The sequence below is a fragment of the Melospiza melodia genome, chromosome 1 (genome assembly GCF_035770615.1).
Source record: "Melospiza melodia melodia isolate bMelMel2 chromosome 1, bMelMel2.pri, whole genome shotgun sequence".
Lineage (NCBI taxonomy): Eukaryota > Metazoa > Chordata > Aves > Passeriformes > Passerellidae > Melospiza > Melospiza melodia.
This window is the reverse complement of record NC_086194.1, coordinates 139,932,326-139,956,684: the sequence shown is the minus strand read 5'-3', so window position 1 is coordinate 139,956,684 and position 24,359 is coordinate 139,932,326. Positions and strand designations below refer to the sequence as shown.

Below are 24,359 nucleotides of genomic sequence, written 5' to 3'. Positions count from 1 at the left end.
AGAATTTATACAATCATCTATTTAACTAGCCACCAACACAAATTAGCCTATTGGAATGCAGTACTAATATTAAACATTGCACACCTTGACCCATGTCAGGATGTTTCACATGCAATATGCACATTTGAAGGAATACCATGAATCAATTTGTCAAATTTATAAGAAAAGTCCGATCAACATAGGATTCTATTTTTCCCCCATCTTGCATCTCATAAAATATCTAAAAATCATTCAAGTCATGAGAATACATTTTGGTAACAATTCTGTTTATAGGCATATGTCTTACTGCTTTGAAAGATTGTGGAAATCCATTTCAAGATCACATTTACCTACACAGTCTTCCTATGAGGCATCTCAGTTTTATATCTATATTTTGTATGTCAAGATTGCCAAAGAAAAAGTCTCACTGAAAGTTATTAGGGGAGCATGGAACAGATCGCTCCCTCGGAGCCCTGAAAAGCAAGAACAGTTGGATCATTTGTTTCTTTTTAAGGATATACAGTTACAGAGAAAGCGTTGGATAGTTGAATTTAATTTTCAATATCAAGTTATTACAAAGAGACAAAAGTAAACAATCAGCTTGCTACATTCTATTTAAGCAAGAACACTAAGACACAATACACCCAAGAAAAACCCCCAAGAGTAAGAACTAACATAACTGGCTCCTTAGAAACTTAGGCAAAGTAGTTTTTCAAGAGCTTGGGAACGTGAAATGATCTGCCTTTGCCCTGAGGAGAGGATGGACGGGCAGAGCAAGAGCTGCAACTGCTCTCGTCTCCTCTTTGCAGCCCTGGTAATTACAACACCAGCCAGCTTTCAGGGATTCAGCCCAGGGAACCCTACAGCCTCTGGCAGTTCCATCCTCCCAGCAACCTCAAATAAGCCTGGAACTACCAGAGCATGAAATGAACACAGATACAGATTGTTTGTTTGCTCCTAAGCCTGCACACACAGAGCATACATGTGAAACTGTTCAGCTGAAGGCTACACCTTTCTGTAACAAGATTTTGCTAATAAGCAAAATTAACTTTTGTTTTCTTTGTATTTTTTCTATGTAATTCAATTAATTTGTTTCTCTCTTCCTATGTTATATGTCTGCAGAATTACTAAATCAAACTTTGCAGCTAAAAGTCCAAATCAATAAGGAAATGTGAGCTCCAAAACCACTGCAAATTTTATTTTATCCCTCTGTTTGCTGGTGGGAAGCAGAAAGGAGATTTGAAAAAGCAGCTCCAAGCAATGCCAGCTGTAGTTCTGTTCTTTACTCTTTTTGCCCAATATCAGCAAATGCTCTGCGAGGTTCTTGCACTTCAAGTTCTCAAAGACCTTTAGGAATTGATCTGGAACTCCATATCCCTCAACTGTCTTGATAAATAATCCAGGTGTAAATACTTCATGTTCAATACTATCTAGCTTTATTCATACTGCTTAATCAGATGCCTGAAAGCGTGCAAGACCAATCTGCATTGCCATTTTTCTTTTTTCTTTATATTGCCCTTTCTTCCTTAGCTAACAAATACTGAGCCCTTCTTTCACTTCCTATATCAACATTAAAATGTGCTATTAAGCAGTATTGCTGAACAGACTGAACAGGAATTAATGTCCACCTACACTTGTCTAAAATTTTGCAAAAAAGAACAACTATTGTAAGTTTATTTGCCTTAGGGAAAAAAAAACCACAGTCCTTTTTTTAGCCTATATTCAAGCTCCTGGTGCAATACTAATAGCATAAAAATTACGATTATATAATTCTTATAAAATTATTTTACTGCTGGTTATGTTTTCCACAAACTGCGTATCTGCAGAGATTTTCTCAAGTTTCAAAAGAAAAGAACAGATGGAGATATTACCAAGCATAATATTGCATTCTTTTAAAATATACAAATAAACTAGCCACAAATTTTAACTAAATCGCTCTTATTAGTTTTCAAGCAAATGGTAATAGAAATTTAAATTATAGTTGAGATATCACAATTTCATATTTCTGAATGAAATTTAGAGTTTGAATTACTTTGTTCTCTTCAATTTTTAAAACTGAATATTATCTGGCAAAATACAGAATATGTATAAAATTACTGCACTTCCAATGGGCAAGCCCAACATGTGGTTTTGTAGATTATAATAATGCGTTTCAAAATGCCCCCTTTCCTAGAATAAAAAAATTAAAGCAGAGAACTGAAAATTCAGAAGGGTTACGTAAATTTTGGTTTTTTTCTCTCTAGGATGACAGTGCTGGCAAACACAACTCTCATCTCTATGCAAAATCTACTTTTTATGAAACTAATTTTAAAAATTACAGGATTACCCATAAGGGAAGGTACTTACAGATGCTGTCACTTGAGAAGCACTCTGAAACTCATTAACATCTTCTGTGAGCGTTTCAACCCCAGGTATTTGAGCTGTTCCAAAGAGGTAAAAGAGAAAAGTAAATCACTCTAATCAAGTAAGTGTTAGTCACTTTGAAAATGTAATGCCTAAAAATTTACTGCTGGGAAGGCAAATGTGGCTACTGTAAATGTACTACTTTTCAGTTACAGTTCAATGGATTATAATTTATGTCTGATTTTAATTTATAACCTTAATGCAACATAGAACAGCATCTCTAAGATGACTAGAGTGATAAGCAAGCTTCCTTCAGTGGCCAAAGTATCTTCTAGGTTCTTTATTAACTTTACTATTTAAACTAAATACTGTTTACCCTTTACACAAGCGAGTAGTGGATTTCCAGCTTTAATAAAATGAATAAAACTATATTAAATTAATTCTGTTAAAATTCCTGAAGTAAAAGGATTTTTTTTAACATCAACTTAGACAACATTTAAAAGCCTCGAAAGTATAACTTTTGCCTATATTGGCACATTTTAAAATGACAGAATTTTGTGGGGAGTCTAAAATGTCTCTTTGATGCATGTGTAATGACTTACAACAGATTTTATGCAACCCTGCCAGAGAAAGAAATTTCCAAGTAACATTCCATGCAGTTTCACTCTTTGCCCAGCACTCTTCTAAGGCACTTAGATGCTGCATCAGCAGCCTCACAAAAGAAGATGTCCTGATCTTCTCTGTGTTCTGCTGTTATTCTGACACTTAGGAGGGAGGTCCTTATGTTTCCAGAATCCAATTTGCTAAACATCCCAGGCTATCCTTACTATGAAAGCAGAACTTAACTGTCAAGTGTGGCAACTGTGGTTACCAATTCATTGCAAACACAAATTGATGTTGAGGGCAAAGAGGTGACGATAATGCAAAGCTGTGGTCAGGGAATTGTGTGGGAATTGAGATATGATGCCACACTTTTGCCATTGCCTTCTTTATTTCTCAATCCTACTTCCTACATATTTGCATCCTTAATTTTTTACGCTGGTCATGCAGCTCCACCCAGAACAACACTATGTGTTTCATATGTTCATGTTTTTATTGAACATCTGCAATTCCAAACTTTTCCTCTACATCTTAATGTCTCTTGAACTTTCTACTATAATGACACTTAAAAGGGAAAAAAAACCCCACCAAACAAAAACAAACAAACCAACCAGAATCCAAACACCGCCCCAAAAAAACAGATTCCTGTTTGATAGGGAATAAACTACTGATGTGAAATTTACTATATCAAAATTTATTTAGCAAACTAAGTATTATATATCACAATATAATCTGTAGAGCTGTAGATGTAACAGCACAATAAAATAGGAAATACCACATTTACACAGTGGCATAGAATCACAGAACCTGTTATTTTTGGTCCAATATTTTTCCAGGGGGAGTCACAAAAGTAACAAGTCTTTGCCCACACCCCAGAAATATGTGGAGTTGCACAGTACATGCAAAGAAGTGAGTGTGAGTACATAATAAACAGCTTTTCACAGATATTTGAGGAGTGGCTTAGAAGTATTATACTTTTCATTTATCCTATATTAGGAGATTACTCCCTAATACATTACTGCATTTTAAACTTACTTCTAAAAGCATGCACAGACTGCAAAATCTGTATTTGCAATAACATCTTCTTTTCCTGCCTTCTATCACGGCTTCACTCAAAGGGTAAAGTACGTTCCAGCAGAAGAGAATGAAACAAGTAAAACAAGGTTGTATGGTACTTACAGGAAATTGGGAGTAAATGAACAATTATCCCTAAGTGATACTATTTCTACATATCTAAAAGCCCCCAAAAATACTGAAGTGAATTGCTTCTACAATCCCACCAAACTGAAAAACACTTTGGGGTCTGTTGCATGTAGATTTTTCTGGATCAATTCTGTTGTAATGTGCATCTTTTGAAGTCTCAGCAATTCTCCACATCTACCTCTAAAGAACAAGAGCAAGGCTCAATGGAGAACTGACCAAAGAGACAAACCAGACAAGCTTGGCATCTACAGGGAAAGTTTGCTGTGCAGTCATCTATGCTGCTTCTGATCAAAATCAAGAACCTATTAAATTCTTCCCTTAGTTCTTTCCTGTGAAGTGGTCTAATGGAAAAGGGAAACATTTTTGAGAGGTATAGTTTAGGACAGTGGAAAGAAACTGCAGCTTTGAAGTGTCTTCTGTTTTTATATCTTGAGACCTGACTCCTACCTCTCATTTTTACTACTTAGATCAAACACAAGTCTGTCCAATTTAGCAGGATTATACTAGAGGGAAATCAGTGTGGTGGTTAATTAGAACCAGCTCCAGATTATCAGCATAGTCAGTATAGTGTCTGATGCTGCACATGATCTTCTCACATAAGCTCCTGCATTGCCTTTAGTAGGTAGAATGGCTTAAAATGAGGCTTATTTATAAGGGCTGTTAGATCAGATGTTCTGCCAATTACTTCTGAAATTCTCAGGAGAGATGTTCCAGATCTAACAACAGAAACAGATCATTATCTAAAGAAAGCTACTCCCAACTTCGTTGTGCATCAGCACCTTGCTTGCTTATTCTTGAATGAATGGTTTGCATCAGCACTTCCCAATGCACTTTCCCCTCATTAAGGTCACTGGTACTGATAAATAGCAGAACATAAATTCAAATAAACCTAGTAAGTGAAGCCTGCTAGTCACTATTTCATGATGTAATACATCTATAAGAGGACATAACTAAAAATTCACTGCAATAATGGCTTGGTTACTTAGGGTTTTTTAACAATATCTTTATGAAGCTTTTTTAATCATCCTCTCATACATAATAATATTTATTGGAAATAAGTATCAGATGCAAAGAGAGCAAATATTGTGCTGCATTTACAGGGAGGATTGATAGAATGGGCAGTTGCCTGAGCTCTGTGTCTGTTTATAGTCTGTACCTACTGGTGAAATCCAGCTGTGTTTTTTTTTTTCAAATTGAAATGTAGCACTAGCCAACATTTTAGGAAAAAAAGACTCAACCATATGTTACGAAACACTGAACATTTCTGAGGGCACCTCTTGACAGAAATTTGGCATTACCTTACTACTGACCTCAGTCTTTTCGCCCGAGAGGCCTTGTTATTTTCTAGCTATTTGACTAACAGGTCCATGTATATTCATAGATATCAGATAGATGTTTATAACAACATGAATATCAGTGCCCCACCTTCCTATCTAAATTTTACTCCCTGCATCTTACTGAATGTGTTTTTTTTTTAAAGAAAGCATCTTCCATTTTCTCTGTAGCCATATTGACTGCAGAGTATTCAGAAGCACATGAAGTGGCTGAAGGTAGAACAGCTGTAGCACTTTTGTGCTCTACATTCTGTGACCATGAAAGATCCAGCTCCAACATTACACAGCATCCAGTACTTTCTGATAGTTTCACCTTCTTTAATCCTGGTATTGCTGCCACTTAGCAAAACTTAACTATTTAATTGAGTAGTTAAATCTGCAATTTTAGAACACGACATGGCAAAGTGGGCATACCTTCACTTCAGGAGCAAAGGTGCACAGGAAGAAATAAGGAAGGATGAGGTCTGTTCAAAAATTATTTTGAGAACTGTAGAGCTTTGTCTGTCTTACCAATCTATTTGCTTTTGCTGCAATAATCCCATGCATGTATATTCCTTTACTTATCCCAAGCAAGCCACCACCACCTCCCTTTCTGGGAATCACTCTCACAATAGAATTTTGCTTTCCTTTCACAGGGCTTGAATGAAGTCACCTGTCTGAGCATCTCTTGCAGACAATCTTTGTGAAGATTGTAAGGACATCATGTTTTGAGATTCTGAGCATCCTATTACCTTGTTCAATTAGGTGATCAATGGCAGATAAAAGGAAAAGCCAATGTCTTGACTGCATGAAACCACACATTCTCACAAAACCAGTTTGAAAAATTAGTCTTTAAAGACACATTAATTACTAATGGTTGGTTTACAAATGAGGCAAGAGAAATGAGTGAAAGCTCAGGTTGCTGTGATATCTAATAGTATATACAATAGGATTAGATAGCAGACAGGGAGTAGGATAATTAAAAAATTACATTCTGGGGGGTTTTTTTGTGTTAATTGATCACCATAGCTAACTTGTCCATGACTGCTGAAGACTACACTGCAAATCAAAACATACAATTATAGACTTGGCTGGTTCAACAGTAAGGCAATGGACTGAAAGATTTATGTTTGCAGATCCACTGTCAAAACCTGTATTTCTTTCTCTCTGCATTACAGCAGCAGCTAAGATAAAGTTAACCTTCATCAATTTTATCTTTCACAGGAAAGCTGGGCATTCTCTGGAAAGATATGAAGTCCCTTATGAAGTGCCTTTTTCAACATTTCAGGTGTTACTCAGTTCAAACACCTGAGAAGAAATTGAAATAAGCCTGAGTGTCCTGACTGCAGATTAACCCAACATATGAACATGTTTGTATGAAGGGAAAAAGTGTTTTTCAGAGTTATTTTATAAACTCTTTCTTTCTACTGTAAAACATTTAAATCATCTGGATGCATGTGTAGTAATAAATTAAATATTTCAAAGACCATTCTTTGGCATAAAAGCAGCAATGAACAGCCCATGCCTATGCTATTAAGCTGTTTTAAATGTTAGTGTGCTAACATAAAATCTATCTAATAAGAACAAATTCTGGCCCAGTGCACCTCTCAAAATAAGCCTAGGAATTATTCTGGAGTGTTAATTGGCCATGACAAAAAATATGTTAGTGGCTCTTTGAACAGATTTGAAGTGTAAATGATTGAGTTCAAATGCCCAGGAACACTCTCTTGGAAGTGTTTCATCTTTTACAGACATAACCCCTACTCTGAAATTCAAGATGTTGATGTTTGGGGTTTTTTTTATGAGCAGCAAATATTTATATAACTTACCATCAGAGTCTGACACTGCTGGCTCAGATGTCTGAGATACCATGGAGACATCTTCTGGCCTTTCTGCCAAATTATCCCCTTGCAATCTAAATTATGGAAAAATAAAATGAAAACATTTGCAATCATATTCAACAGATAAGACACAGAAGAAGATTATCCTTGGCTACATGTCCTGCTCACAACATTGCCCTAATTATAAGAGCAGCTTTGCTGAAAAGCCCACACTCAGGGTTCAATCATAACCTGGACTGTCTAGTAACCAAAACTAGACTCCAAGGAACAGCCAGCTGAATCCTAGCTTATGCATTTCTTTAAGTCATATTTTACAAAAGTGGAGGTTAGGTGTGCGTGTGCATGTGAGGACTGTAAGCTTCCTTCCCTTCAAAAATATTCCTTCCCTACCTTCAAAAATATTTTAATTGAACAGGACTGTAGTGGATGCCCATGCCAATGTGTTGGCAGTGAGGTGGCCTTGGTGAGGAGAGGCTGGGGCTGCCCTGAGCCAGTCACAGGTGGTTCCATCTGGCTCCAAAAGGAACCACGGCAGGGCAGAGCTGAGCTCTTCTGCCAAAATGGTGGCACCTTGGAGGAAACAGAGTTAAGGAAGAGCCAGTCACAATGCCACACAGGCAGAAGAGCAGGGAACAGGAAGACTGGGAAACAGCAGAGGACACACCAAGGTCAAAGGAGATGGTGCTCCATACTCTGAACAGTCACTCCCCTACAACCCATGGTGAAATGCCAGAGGCAATATCCCATTCAGCCCCTGGAGAACCAACACCAGGGCAGGTGAGTGTGTCTGGGAGATGGACAGTAGCCAATGGAAATCCCAGACTGGAGCAGGTGAAAAGTGGGGTGACGAAGGAAGGGCAGAGAGGACCTCTAATGGACTGACCACAGAACTCCACTCTGTCTCCCCTGCCCTGCTCAGGGGGTGGGGAGAGGAATCTGAAGTGACAGAATGAACTTGGGCCAGGAAAGGGAGGAGGAAAAGTGTGGTTTTAATGTCTATCTTTTAGTTTCTCATCACCTAAACCTACTTTAATTGGCAATAAATTAAACTAATTTTCCCCAAGTCAAGTCTGCTTTGCCCATTACAGTAACTGGTAAAAAATCTCCCTGTCTTATCTTAACCCACAAGCTTTTACTTCCTATTTTCTCCTGTCATCCTACAGGCTGGGTAGGAAACTGGCTCTTAGCCATAGTTAACCCACCACAGGGGTTATGTATGCAAGAATATTTCCTCCTCCTTTGTTACTTGTTAAAAGAAAAATACAGTAATTATGGCAGACTTTATCTTCAGGCTTTCCTGCTGCACCAGCTGACTGCAATGCCTTGACAGCAATTATACAAATAATGCTTGTATCTGTTTTTTCAAATGAGCATCCCAGGAGTCCCACCATCCTTCTCCAGGCTCTTATGAATCCTGAGTACAAATTCTGCTCTGAGAAGTGCTTTGTAGCTCTAAATGCAATATAACTGCCATTTACATAAAGGTTATCTTACCTTGGGTTTATTCAGACATGAAAAGAATAAGAAAAATGCAATTCAATTTTGCAAAGCCCAGGAATCATAAAAATGCATTGAAGTAAAACCTTGGGGAAAGAAATAACTTATCTCTTGGAAGGAAAAAAAGTTCTTTTCACTCTGTATTCTTACCGTCTGCAGCTGTTTTATTCTAAGCTTGAAATTAACCTTTGAAACCAAGTAGATTCCCCTTATTTGCCCTATCTAAATTTCACATTTTATGATTCTCACAGTTATCTAATATAGATGGATCTTAAAGTCATCTATTTGTTTGTACTCCTCAAAACCATTTCCCCAATAACCCCATCCCCAATTACTTTTATCTCCTTTTATTGCCCCTAGAATCATTTATTTATGATGGAAAGCTCAGTGTAAATTCATAATATTTCTTATCTAAGGTGGTAGATCCACAGAACATGAAAGTCAAGACAACAAAATGTAAAAGTTAGAAGCTGTAAACCTAATTTTGAAAATTACTTCTACAAATCTTTCATAGCTCTGTACCTGGCTTCTAATGCTCTAGTTACCAATTCTTTAAAGCCTAGCTTGTCAAACAGAAGCAAATTACTTTGTATCCTAAAGATATTCAAATAGGGAGAAAATAAATTGCAAATGAAATAACTATGCAAAAAAAAAAAGGAAGCTATCAAAAAATCACGTAATTTTCCACTGCAGTACAATTCACCCATCCTCCTTCATTATATACATATACACATTTACTGCAAGCACATATTCAGTCTTTCTAAGACATGCATGAGATTGCAGGAACCAGAAGTGAGATACTCATCTCTCCAGCAATGTTGTTAGTTCATTTACATTTAACTAAAAGGATAATTACTCCAATCTTTTCTGCTTACATTATAGTCATATAAAAACTATCTCTAGAAGTGGAGCTGCTTCTTTTGTCCCATCAGATTTTTCAAGATTTTATAATGTTCCCATTCAGAGCTTCGATAAATCCAAACCAGACATGAATAACTGGAACTATGCTCATCTTTTTCTAGATTTTAGATATATTTCAGTGGTCCATTGCTTCATGAAGAACACATACACACAAAAAATCTTTTCAATGTATCTAATCAGAAAATCAATTTCATAGAATTTTACTTTGTAGGAAGAAATATACTGGATGAATGGGTGAATAGGATGTTTGACATGTCCATACCTTATATTAACATCCAATTTTCAATTTATTTATGCATTTCTTACAAATAGATTCATATCAGAATAGATTCCCATGAATCTCAAGCAACAAAAAAAGTCACAAACACACACAAAAGAACTCTGGTACTTGGACTATTACAATTTCTTCTTCAAAAGTAGTATTATTCATAAGACATCTCCGCAGTAAAATGAAAACACTTAAAAACTCTTAAGCAGAAAGAACATTAATTAGAAAGACACATAGGTTTAGAAGTTACCTAAAAATTACTGTCTTACTAATGCTTGACGCACTACTTCAGCTTTTAACCAAAGCATTCTTTCAGCTATTAATTATTTTAATGTGAGTCTAAATTTGATACCTGATAGCCAACATTTTTTCCCATATCTGTTTCTAGGGGATTTCTTGCTTAGAGGACATTGTTTCAGTTATAGTAACCAGCTGCATGTTGGAGCTTCAAGAGCTACAAAGCAAACAGCCTACGGGTAAATATTTCAATTTTCTTTGACCCCAAAATGCATTCCAAGAAAACTGTTAAGGACTTCAGGACCAAGGATATTCTGAATAAATTCTACAGATTTAGTGCAGAAGCATTACACAGGGTCTGTCACTACAAGCAAGCTGGTGGATGTGTGAATCACAGTTCTCCTACTGGTATAATCTTAAAAATATGATTCACGGAATGGGTCAGACTGGAAGAGACCACAGTGGGCCATCTGGTCCAACCTCCCTGCTTGACCAGGGTCATCCAAGTGCACATGGCACAGGGTTGTGTACAGATGGTTCTTGACTATTTCCAGTGAGGGAGACTCCACAACCTCTCTGGGCAACCTGTTCCAGTGCACGGTCACCTGCACAGGAAAGAAGTTCTTCCTCACGTCCAGGTGGAACTTCCTGTGCATCAGTTTTTGCATATTGCCCCTTACTCTATTTCTTGGCATCAACAAGAAGTGCCCGGATCCAGCCTCTTGAAACCCTCCCTTCAGACCCTTGTAAACATTGATAAGGCCCCCCTCAGTTATCTCGTGGCTGAACAGGCCCAGCTCCCGCAGCCATTCCTCTCAGGAGTGACGTTCCAGCCCCTGCACCACCTTTGTAGCCCTTCACTGCACCTGCTCCATGATCTCCATGCCTCTCTTGTCCTGAGGAGCCAGAACTGGACACAGCACTCCAGATGTGGCTTCACCAGGGCTGAGTAGGGTTAGAATCACCTTCCTCAACCCACTGGCAATGCTCTTCCTAACACACCCGCAGGACACCATTGGCCTTCCTGGCCACAGGGACACACTGCTGGCTCATGGACAGATGTTGTCCACCAGGACCCAGGTCCTTCTCTGCAGAGCTGCTTTCCAGCAGGTCAGCCCCCAGCCTGTGCTGGGGTGCAGAGGATTATTCCTCCCCAGGTACAGGACCCTGAATTTGCCTTTGTTGGATTTCAGATGGCTCTTCTCTACCCATCTCTCCAACCTGTGAAGGTTGGATGCAGAACATATTCCTATCTGAGAACTCCTCCAGTGCACTAAATGTAGACATACATGATGATTCTCCTCTATGTCAACACTGTTATTCTATGACATTCTTAAAATAAATAGTTAGAGAAACTGAAGTAAATTTGATGTTACAGCAGAATACTAGAATTCTGCTGCCAACATACTTCACGTGATACTTCTTAGGACTACATGGGATTAATAAATGTAATTACAAACATAGGTACTTTCTATTATCAGGGCTTAAGGAGAAGGCATAATGTATTCTAAAAATGAAGAAATGGAAATGCTTTGAATACCTCATAGTGAGATTTTTGCCCTCTAGTATTGGTTCTTTGCATAGACTACTGATTCAAAGTATGTGTATTAATAATTGTCTTGCACTAGTTTATAACAGAGGTTGTACTTTAGGAAATTTCTGTGCCAAATAAAATTCAGAGAGTGATTGTCACTTACAGACAGAAATTTAGATTATATTTAGGTTAATGCTCTTTTCAGCTATTCTTCCAGAAATATGTCCCTTAAATAACCAAAATCCCATTCTATTCCTTCCTAAAATGAACCAGCAGAACAGTTATAATTTTTAGAAAAAATCTCCTTTAATCCCAAATAAACAACTACAGGCAAGAGTTATATAATTAATGCACATGTGGTTGGCCTTCAAATTCTGATACATAGCTAAGGACTTATTTTTATTTTTAAACGTAGCAAACTAGAGCTGGAAAACTGTGTTCAAATTCTGATATTCCCTAGAGGTGAACAACAACAGAAACTGAAACTCCACTTGAGAAGAAATCCTGAAAACCTCCTATTTCAAGAAAATACAAATGCTTCTGCTGGCATTTTAGTAGTGAAGAAAAATTCCTTCAGGGGCTCCAGGACAGTAAAAGGCACTCTCCAAGGAGGAGGGGGAAATTGCATGTCTAAGCACTGCAGCTCCAGCCATTCTCTCTGCTTTGCCTTGTGTCAGCTAAATTTTATTGAATCTGAATAAACACTGTAAAAAATTTTGGTTTCTGTGAAACATTATTCCTGAAAACACACATTTAATTGGAAAATTCCTGATCTCCATTGCTAAAGACTCAGTTGACTTCTTTTAGCTGAATATGGTGAGAAGCAGTGGAAAGTTCGGAAAAGAATCCTTAGATCATTCAGCAAAAGGAGCAGTAAAGTCATTTTCATGATCAGCCAAAACAGGTGCATATTTTTAAGGGCACAACAACAAAGTTCTCTGAAAAACAGAGGTAGTGTCATGTTTGAATTAGAATCTTAATTAATGAGATTTTGACTTGTTGAATCACTTATTTTCCTTAAATTATTTCAAAGTAGGTTACCCATTCTCTTGAAAAAAATCCTACCAAATACTTCCATGATTTATAGTTAGTTTCTTTATGAAGCAGTTATTATTTTGGAACAAAAATTCTAATACACATTTTATAAACTTAATTAATATCATGAACTTATTAACAAAAGAAACTTATTATATATATAACATTATGATGTTCCTTTGTCAGCCAAAGGGAATTTTAATCAGAGATGAGAAGAAGGGAAAATTTGGCTTACTGGACTTCCATTTTTTTTCTCTAAATCACCTACTTCCTTTCTGTAATTTAAAACTTCACATCTACATCCAACCTTCTCTGATAGCACTGGAATACTGAGTTATAACTTTTCTAGGACAAATACATAACTCCAGGGAAGTTATAGCAACAGAGATCAGACAACAAAAGCTCTGAAAGGCCCCACACGCTTTTAGGTTACATTGAATGTTTTCTTGCACCTTTCCCTAGCAACCTCAACACCAGTAAGAGTATTTCAAGCTTCATAATCATCTGTCCTGACTTGCCTATAATAATGAGTTTACTTCACTCTTTGTTCCCAAACATACTGATCCAAATTCTGACCTCATGTACCTTGACTTACTGACTCCACAAGTTCTGCACTCCATTAGACTGCTGTAAAATCCAAAGTTTTTTCAGCACCTAAATATAAAGCCAGGAATTTCTGACTTAGTCCATTTGTTTTACTAATGTCTTTTACAAATATAAAATATTAAAACTGTGCCATAAAAATTCCCATTGTATTCACAGGTACAGAGACGCAAACTGATACAGTACAGACTGTACCAGTTAATATAATGGTAAAATTATATTAAATAAATATTATTAAAAATATATATAGGCAAAAGTACTCTTTATCTCGTAAAACTCCTCATCAGCTTTAGCTACACACACTGCCTTCTTAATGAGGATTAGATTTTTTAAAAAGTTTATATGATTTTTAGATCACTGAACTGTAGAAGAAAAATGCCTTAGATCCTCTAACACAGGATTGAGAATTTGGTGAGCAATGAAAGTGGCTGCCACCTCTGAAGCAACAATAGAAAAGCTCTGCAGCATGTGACCTTGTTATATTAAGAAATCAGTGCCATAGTTTCTGTTTTCACTCTACACTAAAATACAGGAAGCATCTGCATTGAAGAGAAATAAAGGATGAGGACTATTGGATTATCCTGCAGAAGATTACCTAGAAAGGCAGACATTTCCAATATCAAACTATAAGAACACACAAATAAATAGAAATATGTAGTACCATCTCTAAATAAAATGTAGGAATATATGCTTAATGATACAATCAGCATGCTTTCCAATTGACATTTATAATTCATTCAAATCCACTTTAAAGAAGTGATGCAAGGTCACCAGGCATTGTTACTATCAGCAATTCTATTCATATGAGACATACAAAATTTATATTATTTGAGTTTCACCCTGATCTAAGATACAATCAATCTAAACTAACTTCATGTTCACCAATACCATTCAAACCACAGTCTGTTTCTTGCTTTTGCACTCACTTTCTTAAGGACACTATCTCTCAGTGCTTAAACATCAGAACACAGAAAATTACTTGAAAATTCATAAAACCAGTGTTAAAAATGGATTTTGGTTGACATTAATTCATTTTTTGCAAACTAAACACATTGTTTTCCAGTCACTCTTGGAGATTTTTGTGGAAAGTTTCCACATCACCAATAGTTAATGCACAGCATAATGTTTTCAGCTGGTAATCAAGAATATACACTTGCTGAGCAAAACCTACACATTGACACAGCCTGCAAATTAATCTTTTTTGTGTGCTGCTTGCCTTTCCAAAATGTCTGAATGCAGGTCTTTGTGCCTTTAAATAAGTACCTTCTGCAGTTATTTCTGAGGAGAAGCAAAAGAGGAAATATATTTCCCAGAGTAAGGAATCCATAACAAGACTGAATTATCTAATCCTTTTACAAGATGGGGAATTAGGCCATTCTTATGGCAATCTTTTATCTGCTTCTGGCTTCAAACCATTATCTCACAGGAGAAAAATTACAGTCTTTGTCAGTCTTTTCAGACTTAACACTCTCTCTTCTCCTGTGAACCATTTTTCCTAGGACTTGTGAAAGAGTTTTGTGTGTGAGTGTGCATTTGTGTCTTTAAGAGCTATATTAAACTGCTATCCAGAGCCTCAAATTATGACCAACAAGCTTCCTCAAGTTCATGATCTCCTGGCTTCCTCCCTGTATCCTTTTCATCCAGAAGAAACTTCTGTGGCTAATATCCATCACATTGTTGTACAAAAACCAGAAAGAATCTCGAAACATTGCCGTAGAGAATTAGCTTGCAAAGCACACATCAAAGAGAGCAAAGCAAAAGAAGGGTGAAAAGCTTGGTAAAGCACTTGTCTTTTTAAATTATTGGGGGGTTAAATGGGTTTTGTAGGGGAAAAGAGAAAGACATGTCATGACAAGATCTGCAAATGAAGGACAGAATGAATCGGATGTTGCCTTCCATTAAATTGAGACAGAGCAGAATAATTTTCAGCAAAATAGTACTAATTTAATATTCAAATATGCTCTTACTTCCTTCATTTTTACAAATCAAGACTAGGACATTAAAAAGGCCTTAAAAAATCCTTTACATCTACGGTTCTTAGAATTTGTCTGAAGGAGTTTCAAATGTTTGCAAGTGCACCAACCTGCTCAAACCAGTTCTCTCTTTAACAACCAGCCCTGAAATAAAAAAAAAAAAACAAAACCAAAAAGCAACAAAACAGGTACTGCTGAACAATAGTTCTAACAAAAGATAGTCTAGTGACATGCCACTAATTTACAGCATCTTGTGCTGCATTCTTCCTGCATAACCAAAACCACATATTAAAACCCTGTCAGTTAAGTCATAGTAGGGCTATCTCCAGATAAACTTGGTGCACTGCCATGTTACCCAAACTAGATTTATCATGATAAGGTGTATGTGAAATATGTGATTCACATGCAAATGTACCTAGTGCTCATGTTTCAAGTCTAAGTCTATTTTCACTAACATCTAAACACTTATCTTTCTTCAAACAAATGGAAATCTTCCATTACTTTTATGCTGACTGACAGCTTTTTAAATCAAGAAAAACCAAGTCTACCTCACATGTGCATACTATAAGGAAATAAAATAGCTCTTAAATCTAACAGAGAGGGAAATACATCATCTGAAAACACTGGTCTCTTCATAGCTTATTATAATTTTTGATAACAGATGATATTTGTACTATTACAGTATTTTGTGGAACTTCTGATAGGACTGAAATTATTGCTTGGTGAATTTACCAAGTGGGAAAAACATGTAAAAAAAGAGGGAGGAAAGTAGTCTGATCTTTCTGGGATTTCTGTTTGAGCACTTCATGTAAATCTCCTGTCTTGTATTGCTGCCCTCCCCAGACACTGTTAAGATTTTGAAAACAGAAAGACTTTGACCATTCTTCCAAAACACAATTCATTGGGAGTTTTCCATGAAATTAATTGAGGTTTAGGATTAAAAATTATACTATCTTGTGCACTTCAGAGGTCAAACTTGGATCCATGGACTCAAAAAAATAATTTGAAATCACGCAGGTATTTTCTATTTTGCATACAGTAAGATGTTCCAAAGAAACACAAGACAGTGAAAGAAAAGGCAAGTTAGTATGTTACTCTTAAAACTTAGCAAGTCAGCCTATGAAATCTTAAAAAAATTATTGATGGACTTTGACTCTGATAACCATGAGCGCCAGTAAAAACATTTTCTGAATTATTTTCTTCTTCACTGTTTTTCTTTTGTTTTGAAAGCACAAGATACCAAAGTGCTACACCACTTCAGGGAAGGAAAGATAGAGTGATTTACTTTTGCTATACTTAGCACTTACAAAATCAAAAGACAATGAATACACTATTTTGGCTATTTAGGCATCAAAACTGGGCAAATTAACCACTGCCCAAATGCAACTCATCGAAAAAGCAAAGTGAATATTTACTTTGTAATTTTTTTTTTGCCACAGCTTTTGCTTTTCCCATAATTATTTTCATTTTTCTACTTTACAAGAAGTTTTAACTAGCCAAAGGAAAAATATGGGGTTTGTTTTCAATTTTCCAAAGCGAAAGGAGATTTTTAAAAGTTATAAAGCAGGACCATATGGAGTTTAATTTACTTGTTTGCCACTATTAAAAGAGAAAATATGCAAATAAAACATTTTGTTTAGGACAAAGTCTGTGAAGCTGGCACAAACAAACATGAGGAAAATTCAGCTCTTTTAAACAAGAGGTCCAATAAAACTAAGGTTACAAAAAAATAGATAAAGAAAAAAATAATGTAAAATAGTGACATGAGTAATCTGGAATGTTTAGTACTTTCTGCCCTATAATAATAGCCACTTAGAAATAGTACACAGTCAGAAAGGTAATATGAAATGCATGACAGAAAAGAAAAAAATACATGTATGTAATCAAGAATTCTGATTTAGATTTGAAGACATAAACTTCCTCAAAGTCTGTACATGAACCCTAATCACAGAATTTTTCCCTCCAACATTCATTCTGTACCAACTACCTCAGTTTGGAAACACTTTTCCCGCTTGGTACTTTGAAGTAATTTGTTCCCAGGTTTCAGGAAAATTAACAAAGCAGAAATTTCTGCCAGCAACTGACTCACTAAGCTGGCTTTACCACTACTGGGCAGACATTCAAAGACTATTCTTTATGCAAATACAGGTACCAAACCACACATATACCTGTGCCCATTCCCCAGTTTTACATAACAGTGTACAGAGTCAAATAAGGGATTATATGGAGCACTTGAGAGGTTATTCTTTCTGAAACATCTGTGTATTATTGATTATTAATATTAGAGTCTATAAAGAAAAAGAGGGAGTTATTTTATATCCACTGTGATCAAGTTTTGCTCTAATTCCATTACCTCTTAACACTGCAGTTAAAGGGATGATTATAGCTCATGTAAACATACCAGAACCACCTTTAAGTTAGCATCTGCAGATTTCCTTCACAGAGCAGTTTTGACAATTCATGTAGCAGCTAAGGAATATTTGCACATGCAGAACTTTCCCTGCTAGAATTCAGTGCATACATAGCTGTTTATTATGTCACCCAGGCAGCACACACTGTTACATATGGTCAAGAAAAGGGGAAAACAGCCAATGGAGTTTCAGTGCCATTTATTCCTGCATGCATTTTCATGGTATTACTCCCTCTGAGGTGACTGATGCCAGAATGCTCAGTTTGAGAAAGAAATCTTACAGCCTGACTTGAACAGCAGCATTCTGCTAAAAACAGAGCAAAAGCATCTACTGTGATGGTTTAGTCTAATTTGGCAGAGCATAAACCTAGACCAAGTGCCAAAAAAATGTACCAGTAGCAAAAGTTACATCCTTTCTTCTGCCAGGACCTATGGCATCTCTAGAGGATGCTGGATGTAACCCTTTTTCACCCTACCTGATCAGCCTCTATCCCAATGTTGCATGGTACAGTATCCATTCCCTGACACCTTTCCATCCCCAGTTCTAGAGTTATTTTGGGATTACATGCCAGGGCAAGGTAGGAGAACCCATCTCATTTCAAAACACAAGTCAGCCATACCAGTGGTTTCTGTTCAGGGAACACAATGACATTGAGAGTAGACTTGTCATAAACAAGAAGGAAGGGATCTTGTGCAAAGTGAAAGCTGAGGAAGCTTAGTAGGCTTCCTTTCTTTTCTTGAGGAAATCTTCCAGGAGCCTATCACCATTGTCTGTTTTTTAAATGTAGACTTTAATCAGTATTTATTAACTTCCTCATAAAGGTAATTTCATTAAGTTTTCTCTTTGGTGTCTGAAGTTTCAGAAGTGTTGTCTGGGGACAGTGTATACAGTAAAATAGCTTTTTAACAGCAATTTTTTCTCTCTTTACAGTCATCAGATTTTCTGCTTTTGATAGTTAAACTAGATTCACTTGTCAAGCTTCAGACTATTTTCTTCACAGCTCATTATCAAGTTTTCCACCAAATGCTTCTTTATGACCTCAAGTTTCATTAGAATTGTCAGAGCTTTGTGGCACTGAGATAAAGCACTTCCATACAAACACTAAGATTATAAAACAGTTGAATTCCCCAGCCAACCAAATAATTCCTGTTCTTTTCTAGAGATATATGACGGCCAATTCAAACAATAGTTCCATAGTTTCCACCATTGATCTGAAATTATGTCAAATTACAGCTGGCTCCTTCATTTCCTTTGTCTCCTCTGTAGGTTCCTAGTTGTCAGGGCTCTATGTCATTAAGATCTGCTCAAATTCCATTGACTTATTGCAGAGAACTAATATGTGATTCTAAATTTCACTTAGCACCACATAGTTTATATGATTATATTCCAGGCATCAATGTAGTGGAGACTATATTGTAGGAAACCAAACTTTAAAAAATCCAAATTGTTAAAGAAAAGGTTACTGGTAAATAAACAAACTAACTTGAAGACTGAAGGACAAGATATCTTAAAGGTGTAAAAGTCAGAGATGATGAGCAGGGTAAGGTTTCACAAGCAAGGGAAACTGGCATGAGAATTTCTGAGTACTTTCTTCAAACAAAGTTTTCCAAAAATATCTACATTGGCAGCACGCACAGAGTACCTCATTTATTCTACATTAACAGATCAAGGATACAAGTTCCTACACTTGAACTGTACTCCACATCCCAAGGATGAGAGAAAGAAAAGCTCCATTTTATTTTTTTAATGTATAGATGTATTTTGTTTGTTTATATCTATATTTTTTGATTCCTCTAGTATGTTAAAAGGCCTCACTATACTGTCCTTTTGCTTTAGCTAATCTTAAAATATTAACTAAAACATTGCATCTCAACCCTACATTTGTATGCGACTAGTGTTCCTTCCTAACATTCTTGTTCAGAAGCCTTCAAGCTTGTGGCACAGTATGTTTTCTATAATCCCATTTCTTTTTTAATCACATGCAACCCCTTTTTTGTATTCTATTGATGTTAAAAAGAATGAATGCAGCCCTTGCGCTATTAAAAACAAAAAGCTTCTTACTTTCAGGAATGCATTGGCAAGACTCCACAAGAACAAGATTTAACTTTTGAGCATGGCAGTGGGCATACAAGGCTAATGGGTGGTCCTTAAAAAAAAGAAAAAAGAAAAAAGAAAACCCCCTGTAATTCATTCAATAGTACATTAATATTATCTTTTACCTTATGGTCGATTAAATTCTTGCATTAAATTCAATGTGCAAGTCACAATACATATCAGAATTATGGAAGTGGTGTTTGGCTTTTACAAATTGTCATTTAAATATCTATTTAACCCATACAAGTTTTGTTAATGTGTGAAAATGCCTTATAATTCATTGACCAAACCTGAAATGCATTTGTTTTTCCTGTATGTGAGAAAGGATTCACAAAAACATGTTACAGAATGAGTCAGTCTATTTTATAAGCCACTCAGAGCAACTGTGCCCTTGGACAAAGAAAGAATTATTATAACCATTTTACTCAAATAATCAAAATCCAGATCCATTTTAGTAGAAGTGTCCTTCCCAATTTTTCAGACTAAATAGAAAAAAGCAAACCTTCCAAATACAGGATGGGGATTTTCTGTAGCCTTTTTTCTGTATCTATAAACCTTGTTTTGTTCCACCTTGTGAATGATGTCACCCCTTTATTTAGATGACTTAATATGCTACTTAACTTGCCCTGTAGTCCAAGAGCAGCTATGGGAATAACATTGTTCTGGTAGCTACTTCCCCATTTGAAAAACCTCTTAAAGCTGTTATCCATCTGCATTTCGCTCATCGTGTGTGAAACATCTATACAGAAAACAGTAAGCTCTCTGTTTCTTACAGTTATATGCCAGACTACAAACCAATTTATACTCCAGTAGAATTAACCCTTCCTTTAGTTTCTCATCACCCTCTGGGGACTTTTTTACAAAGGTTTTTTGGAATCTTGGTTGTTTTGGGGGGGATTTTTTTATTTTTTTAAATCATAAGCTGTAAAAACCAATTTGGTATGATATCTTGAAAGAATTCTCCATTTTTATTTCCTGAATGTCTGGGTGGAGAACTTTACCTTTTTTAAAAATTACAGACCTGGTCTGTGATAACTATCTACCTGTTTATTATCTGAGGATGATTGGTGAAATTATTATGATTAATGGTTATATATCAGTTTTTAAAAAAAGTTACAAGTTTGGGAGTTTTATTCTAGTTCAAATAATGTCAATTCTGAGTCTCATTTCTTATGATTCACAACTAAGTTTGTGATTTTGCCTAAGAGACTTAGGGCAAGTGAGAATATTTTCCGAAATGTAGTGTCTAAACATCATTGCAGGTTTCCTCCACAATATAAACTGGATATAGTTTGTCTTGCAACAAAATTGGTTTTTATCTCTAACTATAGTCTATTTCCATTTGGCATTCCTTTTTTGTGATACAAAGGGAAGGAGCTATACTGGCTCCTATACAGACTAAATGAAGTCTGATCACAAGTATCTCAGCATGGAGGAAAACCATTGGTTTAGTCCGTTTTTTTTCACAAGTCATTGCTCTCATTGTAGGAAGCTCCAGAAGCCACAGAAATATAAGATATATAGCTGCACCCTATAGCAGGTGGTATTATGGGGCATACAAAATGAAACCAGCACTATTCTCAGGCTAAGGTTACCTACACATAGCCATAGACCTGTTCACTCTAATTCTCAAATAATGAGAGAGCGCTAATGATCTATGGCAAGAAAATGTTATCCTAGAAGCAAGAGCATCCAAAACTAACACACTCTTTTAATGAAGAAATAGGGTGGAACTTCAATAAGAGTAGTCATCCTTTCCAAGTGAGATACAAAATATTAAGCCAAATTACTTAAAGCTAGTACTGAAAAACTCCTTCAATTGTTTAAATAAACATCCTCTCAGAAAAGCTCCAATATATCCAAGTAAGCAGGAAAACTTCTGAAGGAGGTATCATAGAAAGTAAATTGAGTGGTGAGTAATGAGAGCAAAGCATTTAAAAAAAGTACATCAAGGTTGAAAGAAATCAATTACTCATGCAAATGCATGAGTAAAATTCAACTTTTTGTATGAGCCAAGGCATGTTTCCTAATATTTGGAACTTCGCCAATTAAATTTCAAGTAAAAAGTCGCATTTCTCCTAACGACAGCCAAAATACCTTCCGCAAACCTAATCTGGTAATCTGACTTGACAAGGCCTATTATCTATACAACACCACTGCCATTAATAGCTCAAATCATTTCAAATCCCCTTGTACAACTGAAAAAAGAGTAACATTAAGAGGAAATATACCTGTTTAATTGTAACCAAAAGCATGCATAACAGCTTTTATTGAGTTCTTTATAAATTGTATTCAAACATGTCTACAATCAAATCACAAAGTATTTATATATACACTGCACAGCACACGAGACTAGCTAGACAATGGTATATGAAAACATAAAAATATAATTTCTAAAACAAATTAATAGTCTAATAGGTTCTATATTTTGACCTTACATTAACTATTAGCCTTTGTCATAACAACAGAAACAAAGACCAACACTGAGAAACTGATTCAGTGAGACGATCTAATTTTATAGCACAGTGTTTTCAATGGCTATTTCATTGACTGACAATCTAATTGCTCTTGAAATCAAACACGATAAAACTGTCTTCATGTCTTTGAAGCCACTTGTTTCATGCAACTGTCTGTACCCCCTACTTCATCTGCTGCAAGAAGGTGCCAGACTAAACCCCTGTGAAGGTACTGAAGAGAGAGCTAATTGCACTTATAACTGTCTTGACGAGAGGAAAGGTGTCCTCAGTAAGAAGGAAGGAATAATCCAAAAGAATGGAGAGATTTTATCACCTTGAAGAAAAAAATGCTAGCTTCCTCACTACTGAACACAACAGAAATACTAGTTTGTCTCTTTTGACTTCCCTTGATCCTAAAGAGATGGTGTATTTTTTTAATTCCTCCAAAGTTTAAAGAAACTGCTAAACTGCAACAGGAGGAAAAAGAATCACAGTAATGAAGGTATCACCCAGTTCCTCACCGATTTCCTTAAACACGGTAGGGAAATCATTGAAGGTGCACAGGCAAAATAAAGCATTGTTTTGCATTCTCTGGTAAGTGAAGTGACAAAAGGGATCTTTTTCTCCCAGCTCATTTTATTTTAAAGGGCAGAATCGTTTATTACATGCAGTTAAAGAACAATACCAATAGCCAAGGTTGCTAGGTTTGGCTCAAGATCTGAACCCTTTGTTCCCTGGTGTGCAGGATTGAGAGAATATATACTATCTTGGCACCTGCTGTTAGCAGCTACTTAAGGGAATTCAAAACTTAATTAACCTTCATAGTAATCCATAAAAGATGTTATGTAAGTTCAGAACCTCAGAATTTAGAGAACTTAAGGTTTCTATATTCCTCACTTCTCTAGTTCTTAATCCATGGACTATGGATGTCGGGTGAAAAAATGTGCCACGCTTTCATGTTAGGTAGTTGTTTGGAAACATTTTACAACATAAGCACTTTTTTTGCTTGAATTGGGAAGAATTCCATGACTTGCATGTTTGCTCTTTTCTTAAAGCATAAGACCACACTGCTGACAAGCAAAACTCTAGAATTACAAGGCCATCCAGTCACTGCTGCTCTGACAGTACTGTGAAGTTCCCTGAGGCTCCATAACCCTGCTAGAGATGCTATTGCACGAGTGATTCAGTTCTGCCTGTAGTTGTGCTTCCAGAGCATCAGAAAATGTCTTGAAGCATGTCTTGTATGTCTATATAAGAGCTTTAGAAAAGTAGTAATTTATGAGCAAAATGGGGGAAAAAGTAGAAAAAAGTAGGGTGGCATATGGCCAAACTTTTGACTTAATTTCACCACAGGTTGCTTTTTATTTACAAGCGGCTAATCCGCTCTCAAACTACACAATAGAGCAGCCACTGGCAAAGGCAGGCAGATAAAATTGGCATGCCTCTATATTGTTCTTGCTAATCTGAACCATTAACAGAAGGGTGAGAAGGCTAGTTTTGTCATTTAAACAGGCTTAAATCCTTTCTCCAAATGAGCTTTTGTCTACATAGAAGAATTCATCCAGGAAATTTAAGGGGTTTCTGTTAGTGTTGCATTCTCGAGTTGACTAAGCTACAGGAATACTAACCTGTTTATTTGGTCTTCATACTGTAAATGCAGAAATTATTGCCAGTTGTCAAAACTAAAAGGGGTTCAACCTGACTAAATTATATCTCAGAGGTGAGACAGGATGAGATTATAAAGTGCTCAAAAGCAACTATTTGAAATCCTGAACTGCACCTGTGCAACTAAATCTCCATTTATACAGGTGCTTTTCAAATTGGATTTGAACCCTTAAATTCCCTGATTCATCCCCCGAAAAACCACAGAAGCTCAAATAACTAATGAAATTCAGAGACGGAAGGGCTCAAAATAGTTTCAAGCTGTGAAGCAAGGCCTAAGACTAACTATGTTCTTTGATTCACCGTCGATGCGACATATCAAGCATAAACATAAGTTGCACAATTCAAATGCCAGAGGTCATAGGGTAGGCAGTAGCTAAGTAATTATT

The 24,359-nt window shown here is 36.3% G+C and overlaps 1 protein-coding gene across 6 annotated transcripts in view; it reads right to left on the bottom strand.

Annotated features, from left to right (window-relative positions):
• The window catches only part of C1H8orf34 (chromosome 1 C8orf34 homolog), a 150,080-nt gene that overhangs the window by 29,082 nt on the left and 96,639 nt on the right, over positions 1-24,359 (bottom strand). For all 6 annotated transcript variants that reach the window (XM_063169905.1, XM_063169906.1, XM_063169925.1 and 3 more), the window contains 2 exons: positions 7,268-7,353; positions 2,326-2,399 (listed from right to left, as the gene is read on the bottom strand). In XM_063169905.1, the coding sequence (XP_063025975.1) occupies positions 2,326-2,399; positions 7,268-7,353 (160 nt within the window). The remainder of the gene's footprint in view (positions 1-2,325; positions 2,400-7,267; positions 7,354-24,359) is intronic.